The sequence below is a fragment of the Ictidomys tridecemlineatus genome, chromosome 5 (genome assembly GCF_052094955.1).
Source record: "Ictidomys tridecemlineatus isolate mIctTri1 chromosome 5, mIctTri1.hap1, whole genome shotgun sequence".
NCBI lineage: Eukaryota > Metazoa > Chordata > Mammalia > Rodentia > Sciuridae > Ictidomys > Ictidomys tridecemlineatus.
This window is the reverse complement of record NC_135481.1, coordinates 176,148,076-176,158,745: the sequence shown is the minus strand read 5'-3', so window position 1 is coordinate 176,158,745 and position 10,670 is coordinate 176,148,076. Positions and strand designations below refer to the sequence as shown.

The 10,670-nt window shown below is 44.4% G+C and overlaps 1 protein-coding gene across 1 annotated transcript in view; it reads right to left on the bottom strand.

The window, feature by feature from the left end:
* Positions 1–7,143: 7,143 nt before the first annotated feature.
* Positions 7,144–10,670, bottom strand: part of Kif3b (kinesin family member 3B) — a 41,932-nt gene continuing 38,405 nt past the window's right edge. The window contains exon 9 of the mRNA XM_078051591.1: positions 7,144–10,582. Within this exon, the coding sequence (XP_077907717.1) occupies positions 10,483–10,582 (100 nt within the window). The 3' untranslated portion in view covers positions 7,144–10,482. The remainder of the gene's footprint in view (positions 10,583–10,670) is intronic.

The following is a 10,670-nucleotide window of genomic DNA, read 5'->3' as shown; positions in this document are numbered from 1 at the left end:
CACAACAGTTAACATTCTCTGAGCCTTGGCTGCACAGCAGGCACTGTTCCAGCCAGGCACATGCTTTGACTCACAGCAACTTAGGATGCTATGATCTGTTTTTGACAGTTGAGGAATTTGAGTCCCCAGGGAGGTTAAACGTTTCTCAAATTGCAAAGCTAGTAAATGGTGAGTCCAGAAGTCACAGCCCAGTGGTCTGGGTCCAGCCTCCACACTTTTCATCAGCACCCCGCTGCTGTACTCACATGGTGGCTGACCTGTTCTAGGATGGCAAGGCAGGGGTTGAAGCAGAAGGAGGGTGGCGTTTTTGGAGGATGTCTACTGCTTGGCTTGTCAGACTTGCTCTTGGGTTTTCTATTCATGTTATTCTCTTAAAACCCCACAATGGGTGCAGTGGGCATACCTGTAATCCCAGTGGCTTGGGAGGCTGAGGCCAGAGGATTACAAATTTAGAGCGGGGGCTGGGGATGTGGCTCAGGCGGTAGCGCGCTCGCCTGGCATGCGTGCGGCCCGGGTTCAATCCTCAGCACCACATACCAACAAACATGTTGTGTCTGCTGAAAACTAAAAAAAATAAATATTAAAAAATTCTCTCTCTCTAAAACAAACAAACAAACAAACAAGTTTAGAGCCATCCTTAGCAACTTCATGAGACCCTAAGCAACTTAGCAAGACCCTGTCTCAAAATGAAAAATAAAAAGTACTGGGGATGTGGCTCAGTGGTTCATCACCCCCTGGGTTCAATCCCAGTACTGGGGCAGAGGAACTTTATCATCACTTGTGAAGTTACACATAAGAAAACAGGTTTCTGAAGTGGCCCAAAATAGCTAGAAGGAGAGTGAAAGTAGATTAGCAGTTGCTTAGAGCTACAGGCTTGAGAGGAAGTGGGGAATGGCTGTTAATGGCTGCTTTTTGGTTTGATGAAAATATTTTAAAATTGGTGGTGGTGATGGTTGCAAAACTGAGTATACTCTAAAATACTAAAATGCACACTTTCAATGGGTAAACTGATGAAGATACGAATTGGGTGTCAACCTTCTTTATATACAGAGATATGAAAAATTGTGGTATATATGTGTAATAAGAATTATAATGCAAAAAAAAAAGAGAGCTCACGTATAATGGCATAATTTGGCGTGAACATACTTTGTATACAGAGTTACAAAAAATTGTGCTATGAATGGATAATTATGAATGTAATGCATTCTGCTATTGTTATATATGAAAGAAATAAATTTTTAAAAAAGTAATGGTATTACAAAGTGATATACTACATATGAAAAATAGACATAATCAACAAAACTTGAAATTAATGAAATTGATGAAATCAATAATAATGTTGACTTACTTCTTAGAGCATGTTAAGATATTATGAAAAAACAGTATCCATGAAAATTAATAAATTGTTGAATTTGGATACAAAAAGAATTGTAATGCATTCCACTGTCATGTATTTAAAAAAATAAAATCAATTAAATAAAAAAAGAGTGAATTGTATGATAAGTGAATTTTATCTTAATAAATCTTTGCGGGATTCATTTTGTTTTGCAATACTGGAAACTGAACCCAGGGTCTTACCCATGCTAGGCAAGTGCTACACCATTCAGCACATCCCCAGCCTGTTTTTTGTTTGTTATTGTGTTTTGTGGTTGTTGTTAAGGGGAGGCCACAGGAAAGGAAGTGGCAGAGTAGAATTTCAAATCAAGTCTTGGAACTATTGTTTCTTCTTTTTCTCTCACCTCTCACATCTGATTACCAGCAAACAAAACACTTCTGTCCCCCACATCTTGGTCCAAGTCACCTTCTTGCATCTGAACTATAGCACCTTCTTGGTTTCCACCTTGCTCCCCATGGTCTGTCTCCACAAAGCAGCTAGAGGATCCATGTAGAGCACTCCGGTCAGAACATCTCCCTCTTCTGCTCAAAATCCTCCAGTGGCCTAAAAATACAATTTCCTGACAATTCAGTTTTGGCCCCATCCACGCCCACTACCCGCTCAGCACACATGCCCCTTGCGCTCCCCCCCACCCTGCCTGGGCCTTGGCACCTCCTCCAGGTACTAGATGTTGGCCAGGCTTGTTCCCTTGTTTCACTCAGGCCTCTGCTCTGGAGATGCCTTCCCTGACCTCTTAGTCTAGCCTAGCCACTCCCCCAGCATGGCACTCTCTAGCCCCTGACCTGCCTTGTTTTTCTCCAGAGCACTCTGACCACCTGGCACAGCACATATGACTTGGTTAACGATTGTCTCCACCACTGGATGTGACATCCCTTGGAGCAGGACTTCACCCTGTTTCCCTAACACCTATAACAATGGACACTATATAGTGGATGCTCAAAACATGAATACATGTAACACATGCCTATAATCCCAGCAACACGAGAGGCCGAGGCAGGAGGTTCACAAGTTCAAGGCCAGCCTCAGCAACTTTGCAAGGCCCTAAGCAACTTAAACCCTGTCTCAGAATTAAAAAAAAGTAAAAAAAGGGCTAGAGCACCCCTCGATTCAATCTCCAGTATAAAAAAAAAAAAAAAAAACCATGAATCTGATGCCAAAACCTGGCTTCTCTTACTTCTAGATTATCCCTAGGATAATCTAGCAAAAGGCTGGTCACTACATTTAACATGTACCTCACCAAAATCTGGGACCCCCTCTGTCACATTGGTGCCACTACTCACCTTGACTTTTCTAATTTCCAAAGGTGATAATTCCTTATCAGAACAGGAGTTTGGGAAAGCCTTGTATTATCCATAACCAGTATAAACAGCATATGGAAATCTTTTGTTTGCCTAGACAAGGAAGATGCATTTCAGAACCAATAGAAGAATTTTATTGTTCCCAAATGCAGAAAAGCAACCACCTTCCAGCCTGCTACTCTGAAAAGGCCTGGGGCTCATTCCTAGGGAACTGAGACCTTGGAGTCAAGCTGAAGTGCCCCTTGGAATTCCTCAGAGAGTGAGCTATGCCACAAAAAAACCCTGGCAGACTAGAATTTGCCAAGTGAGCCAAGAAAACCCGTGTGAACAACAGGCAAACTCAAAGCAGACACTTAGTGATTCACTAACTGTTTTCTATTATCTCAAAGTGTAAAGAGGGCTGTGCTTCACCCCGGCCCACACACAAACACAAAGCCTTCCAGTGCTGTCCCTTATTGACAAGTGCCATGGAGCCAGACCCTTCCCAGCTCTGTTCTCTATTCTCCAGTCCAGGACTCACATGTGCACGGTTCAGGTTGTTCCCTTGATCTGGCACACTCTTCCCTCCTTCCCAAGTAGGTTACTCTTCCTTCTCTGCAAAACTTTCCTCCACCTCTCCAGGCACTGGGCTCCTTCCTCTGACACTGTTCTGAGCCCTAGCAGAACAGCACCCAGCCAACCATCCAACTCATCTACATTCTAGGCTCCAGAAGACAATAGATCATGCCCTCAGGGAACGTGGCAGAGACAGATATAATTACAAACTGGGGAAAGGGGTTTTAGCCATATAGCCAGGTGGAGAAGGGGAGAAAACAGAATAGTTAACTGGGGAGGGGTTCTCTGAGGAGCTGATTTTAAAGTGGTTCCTGACAAATAAGTAGGAGTTAGTCAAGCAGAAGTGTTTCAGGCAGAAGGCACAGTGCAGGTGAAGGTGCTGGCCAGGAACCCAGTGGAAGCCTGTGTAGCCCAACCTTGGAGGCCTGGAACAGTGGTGAGGAGATGGGGAGGCCTTCTCTGAGGTACTAAGGGTCCTGAATCACTGCCTTTGTATTTCTGCTTTTCTCCTCAAAAGGGCTATATATCCTACTCCTCTCCCTATCTCCAGTGAGAACAAATCCCTGGTGCATGATGGGCTTTCAGTAAGTGCCTATGAGCTTTCAACAAGTGCCCAGATGTAGCGAGTGTCCTTTCGCTCTGCCCACTCCCCACCCCAACAGCAAGTCCCAGTTGGCTCACCTAACTGATGCACCCAGAGACCGGTTAACCACAAGACTAGTGATAGAAACCAAGGCTGAACAAGAGCAGCTGCAAGAGCCATGGTTATATGCTTCACAAATGCCACTGACAACCAAGCTGGCAGATGTGACCACCACATGGTCCTTGGAGACCAGGTTCTTAGGGTAAAACTTTATAATTAGATGGCAACTCTAGTCTAAGAGGGCCTGCCAAAACCCAGAGGCCAAGATAATATTATCAGTTTGAAGTTCAAAATAGTTTCCAAGATTTACTAATTCTCATTTTTTTAAAATAATAATAATCTAGAAGATGAGAACAAAATTGAGTGGGCAGGAATTTACTAGTTGCCTGGATGTCCTGTCCTGTATCTCCCCTGATGAATTAGTCCCTGGCCTTACCCTGAGATTCTGACATTTTCAAGAACACATAATTCTTTAAATCACCCTTTGAACTCTTGCTTTCAGGGTAATGGATTCTAAGCTATTTTAAACTAATAATGACTTAGGCTAAGCCAAGCTATGTTGTTGTTGTTACTGGGGATTTAACCCAGGGGTGCTCTACCACTGAGCCACATCCCCAGTCCTTTTTATGTTGTATTTTAAGACAGGGCCTCACTAAGTTGCTAAGGCTGGCCTTGAATTTGTGATCTTCCTGCCTCAGCCTCCCAAGATGCTGGAATTACAGGCGTACACCACTGTGCCTAGCTTAAGCTATAGTTTTTCATTCTTTTTCAACAGAAGTAGGGGGAGGGTAAAGGGACATTACACATGGTTGAAGGACACCTTATGAAGAAACATAAGAATGTTTGTCTAAGGCCATTGCCCTCTTTGTGTTCTTTAAATTTCTTTCTTTCTTTTTTGTGTGTGGTGCTGGGGATTGAACTCAGGGCCTTGTGCATGCTAGGCAAGCACTCTACCAACTGAGCTAACTCCCCAGCCCTTAAATTTCTTATTGGTATTTTTTTTTTTAATCTTATACTATAATTTTTTCTACAGCTGTTCTCTGGGCAGGAATTTCCCACTAGTGAGGGTAAAAAAGGCCCGCAGGGGACTGGAGGTACAGTTTATTGTAGTGTTTGCCTTGTACATAAGAGGTCATGGGTTTGATCCCCAGCATTGTCAAAAAATTAAAACAAAAAGACTCTGAGGACTTTAAAAATGCTGTTCCCCATCTCTTTGCAAATTCCATTCCCTCCTCTCCTCTGAGAGCAACCAGCTAACCCCCCTCCAGTCCTCTAGATCTCACCATAAATACCATTTCTTCAGAAAGTCTTACCTTTATATACCTACCCTCTCTAAATTAGGTCCATATCCACTGCAGTAGCACATGCCTTTAATCCCAGTGGCTTGGGAGGCTGAGGCAGGGAGGATCACAAATTTGAGGCCAGCCTCAAGAACTTTGCAAGGCCCTAAGCAACTTAGTGAGACCCTGTCTCAAAATAAAAAAAAAATAAAAAGAGCTATGGATATAGCTCAGTGGTAAATTACACCTAGGTTAAATCCCCAGTACCCTAAATAAATTAATTAAATAAATTAGGTTCCCACTATTATATCCTATAATATTTTTTTTAAAGTACACAGGTGCACCCTTTTTTTTTAATATTTATTTTTTAGTTCTTGGCAGACACAACATCTTTGTTGGTATGTGCTGCTGAGGATCGAACCTGGGCCGCATGCATGCCAGGCGAGCGCGCTACCGCTTGAGCCACATCCCCAGCCCCCATATATCCTATAATATTACTTCATGAGATTTATTATAATTCATACTTACATGTGTATGTGCATTTAGTCAACATTTACTCCCCATTCTTGCCCCTTACAGTGCAGCTCCGTGCAGGCAGGAATCATATTGCTAATACATCAGTATACCCTGTGCCTAGAACGGCTTGGCACACAGTACATACTCAACATTTGTTAATTGTTTAGCTGCTTTTCTTTAGGGTTTTCTTTTTTTTTTTTTTTTCAAAGAGAGAGTGAGAGAGGAGAGAGAGAGAGAGAGAGAGAGAGAGAGAGAGAGAGAGAGAGAATTTTTTTTTTAAATATTTATTTTTTAGTTCTCGGCGGACACAACATCTTTGTTGGTATGTGGTGCTGAGGATCGAACCCGGGCCGCACGCATGCCAGGCGAGCACGCTACCGCTTGAGCCACATCCCCAGCCCTCTTTAGGGTTTTCTAAAGATGACATTCCCAATACTGACTTCTAATTTCTTGGGATACAAATTCTTCATGGCATCTTCTCAACAAAGGGTCTTATCGCCACACTGACCACCCTATTCAATGCCTGCTCTAGTGCGTACACCATGCTTGTTGCTTTAGATGTACTGTTAATCCTTGAAGTGCCCTTGTAAGGTGGGAATTATCTCCCCACTTGATAGATAAGGTCCCCAGGGTAGAGGGGGTAAATTAAATTCCTTATAGTCATAGAGCTAGCAAGCACTGGCAAGGCCAGCAGTCAAATTCCAGAATTGGTGCTTCTACTCAGTCCAACCTCACTACTCCTGCAGTGCACCCCAGCAGATCAGACCCGAAGAGTATGAGAAACCATAAACCAACATGTGGCCCATTTCTGTTAATTCTTTTTTTTTTTTCCTGATGGAAAACATGAAATAGTTTTGTGTTAAGATAAAAGACATGGAAGGCAGGCATGGTGGTGCATGGTTATAATCCCGGTGACTCCGAAGGCTGAGGCAGGGGGATCACAAGTTTGAGACCAGCCTCTGCAACTTAGCGAGGACCTAAGTAACCCAGTGAGACCCTGTCTCTAAATAAAATACAAAATAGGGCTGGGGATGTGGCTCAGTGGTCAAGTGTCCCTGAGTTCAATCCCCAGTACCAATAAATAAATAAATAAACAAACAAATAAATAAATAATAAATTTAAAGGAATTTAAAAAGCAAAACACAAGGTGAAAACAAATTTCATCCCTGTGGCCCAGACCTGAGGGGGTGGTTTGTTTCTGGGTGCAGAGGAGGAAGCCAGGGCTGCAGGCGTGCTGAGTGAGCACCATTGAGCCATACCCCCAGCCCTGTCCCTCTTCATGTTATGTCCCTTTCATTTTCTGCTACATTTTAAAATGCTAGCATTGCAACTCAGTCTTCATTTTCCACTCCTACCCTCCTTTAACTAGAACAATTAAAACAATTAAAAGAAAATGGCAGTATGTCAACTCAGGAATGTGATTTTCAAAAGCACTAGGTAATTAACGAGGACAACTTTTAGTAGGTACAATAAATCTGATTTTTATTACACATCTTAGTTTAGAATCACTTTTACATTCCTAGACAAAGAGATGATACAAATAAATATCAACTGTAAAACTCAGAGCCCCAAGTATTGGCATATTCTTTGTCTAAAGGTAGCCAAAGAGAAGGTCAAGATCCACAGTAACTCCAAAGAGCCATAAAGCCCACCGCGTGCTGCCTGCCCAGGATCACTGCTTTCATAAATAACCCCTAAAGCATTTCATTCAAGAAACAAGGGCAGGGAGAGAGGTGCCAGATTTCTGAACAACACAGAACAAAGCCTTGCACGACAGACAACAGCCAGGCCCGCCATTCTCTTCAAGTTCCCTCTGAGCATGTTCAGTATGGCTTTTAGAGTTCTTTAATAGCCCCAATATTGTCCGCTGATGATATTCAGATGATCCAAGGTTGTTCACAGTAAGCCTTGACTTCAAGTGGGAAATGTGAGGCAGCACTGATATCTCACGTTAACAGGGAATCAACACTTCTCTGAAACTTGGCAACAAGTCTACATTCAGTGAAGGAGGACTTACAAGAGTCAGACGGAAAAAGCCAAGAGCAGCCCGTGCCTGAGCTGCAGAACACTCTGGCGCCCTTGGTCATGGAGGTGTGGGTGGAGCAGGTCAAGCAGCATGCAGGCCTAGACGGGAACAATTCAACCTTGCATCAGAGTCTTAAGAAAGTGCTTCATGCCTATGATTTGTGGCCTTGGGTTCTGAATCCAGGGGTCTGGGAGACGAGTGACTTTAAAAAATAATGAAGTCAGATACATTCTGCTGATTAGAGCAAAAGGGGGTCTGGTGAGGGTCGCATACACAGTCTCAAACTCCTCCTCCCAGATGGTCTTCCTAGATCCTGTTCAAGAACTGCTTTCAGACTTCACTAGCTGCCGCTGGTACAAAGGCCCTGTGCTGTCCTGGAACATAATAGCATAAGTTCAGACATGAAAACCTGGTCCCTTAGTGGACCTGGTATGTTCTCCACACGTCCGGCTCAATTCACAACCCAAAGCAGCAGCATTCCGGTGGCAGCAAGTCATTTTGCCATCTGCTTTTATTCAAATGTTTATTCTCTTCATTCTGAGAGAAGAAAAGCACCAGAGACTGCTTGGAAAGGGACAGCTTCATCTCTAAGTGAGTGTCCTTTCACTTAGTTTCCACAGACCACCACACGACACAGCTGAGCACAAAGCGAGCTTGTTTTAATAATCACACCTGTCAACTCGGCTTTTTTCTTCTGCCTTCTTGGAAAAGTTCTACGTATCACTTAACCACTCTTGGTCACGACCACTACCTCGAACGTCAGTATTAAGGTACACTGTTATCTGCAGTTACCAATTTCTCAGATTTTTTACATAAATTTTCAGCCTACAGAATTCAGAATAGCTTTTAGGAAATATGAGAGAGACATGCGTCACCAGCAGACAACCATCTTGGGCCACACACCTCATCACCTGGTTCTTATTCAAACCAGGAAAATCTTAGTAAATAAGAAAGAAGCAGGGAAAATGAGGGAAGGACCCATTATGTTCTGGGAACTTCTGAACAGGGCCCTGGGTTCAGAAAGAATGGTTACTAAAAAGGAGAGAGGCTGCAAAAAAAAGACACCTCCATTTTGCAGAATGTGAAGACATTGCACTTGGTACCTCCTAATCCCCATGGGGTCTGATCCAGAAATGTGCCCTGGGAACTGAGCAGCTGAGTTAAAACATAACTCAAGGCCCACCTCGGTTGCCATATTCCTGAGGCACCGTGCCAGCAAGATGCGCCAGGGCGGCAGACCTGGGGACTCATACTGTCCCCTCAGGCTTGGCTCATGGACTCAGACACCCACGTGGGAGTGCTTTCAGCCTGGATTAGTCATTCAATGGGCCTTTAACACAGACAAAAGGCAATAACTGCACATTAGTGTATTTCTAAAACTGGGCAAGTTCTTGGTCTCTGTCTCTCTTCAGACACACACATACACACTCATGGGCACCGCCACGCTCACACACCCACACAAGCTGCTCTTGAGGGGAAATGAGTAACATTCACCTAGTGACCAACATAAAACAAAACTCTGAACTTCAATAATAGGAAGAACTAAAACTTACAAACCAAACCAGTCTATGTAAACGGGAATTCTGAACTCTCTCCTCTGAGCCGTTCAGGCACAAGCCGCTCCTCCGCCAGCATCTTAAGCTCTGCCCAGGAGGAGCCGCAGTGCCAGGATTGGGTGCACTCCCTGCTGAAGGCAGGCAGGACCCTGTGCCTCTCTGTATGTCTTCCCTCGCCACTGTCCGGGTCTTGTGTCTCCATCTCTACATCTGCCTACTCACTCTCCTGCTTTCTTGGCCAATATAGAACAAAATGGGGAATTCACTAAAGTGCCAAAAGTGCCACCTTTCTCCAATGCTAGTCCCATCAGAGAAGACAGAGCCTCTCCCACAAAACAGGCTCACGGCAGAACACGCTCCTGAGGTGGAGGATGGCCCTACAGAAGGACACTAAGAGGATGCATGCACGGGAAAGATGGGGACAAGTGAAGAGTAATGTGACAAGGTGGAAGGACATGGCATCAGCTTACAGATCTAGGTCTTTGACAGGATCGTCATGGTTTTGAGGTTCTAAAGAAGCTGTTTCCCTAAACTCTCCAAGGAGACAAAGAGAATGTTATTTCTATTGCTTCTGACATTGAATCCTTCAGGAGCAGACACTGGAAGAGATGTCCTCATTCAGCAGACCCCAAAGGCAGCTCTACTTCTTACTGAGGCGCATGGAAGCAAGATTACTGAACGCACCTCCTGGGGCTTGGGTACAAATGAGATTTCTTGTTTTTTTTCCCTATAAGAACAGGTTTTAGGACTTTCACTTTTCAACCTTGTGGTTATTTTATCCGGAGGCCCCAAAGACATGGTCCTGCCAAGGGGACTCCAGACTCTGCCCTATTGTTCAAGAAGAAGGGAACCCAATGTGAAGAACAGGCTCAAAAAGGAGAGGGGAGAGGGAGAGAGGGCCGGGAAGAAGGAGGAGGGGTAGAAGTGAAGCAAGGTCATGGTCATTCTCTTGCTGTCCACTTCGACTATCGCACTTTACCTTACCCATGCATTTCTGAGATGCTAATTAAAGAATATTTCCCAGAGAAGCTGAGTGCCAGATTAGGACTAGCACATTCGACCAGATTAAGTTGGTTACTCTGCAAAGAGGCCATCGCTTCTCCTCAGGGGAACAGTTCTGAGTTTGGCTCAAGTCCTCTCTGCAGCTTTGTGCTCGTCTCTTTTCTCAGAAGGCAATGCTGCTGTCATGCCCTGGGAGAGGAGGCACCGGCCTTACTTGGGAACCAGCCCCCGAGACTGTGGATACAGTTGAGATGCAGGGGTTCCTGAGGAGGAGGAGGAGGAGGATCCCGACTTCCTTCCACTCTTGGGCCTGTAAAAGCCAAGCATATGTTTATATCACATGTCTCCAAGTGCCACACACATCTCAAGGTGGCTTCCCCTCAGTGGTCTGAAGTCAG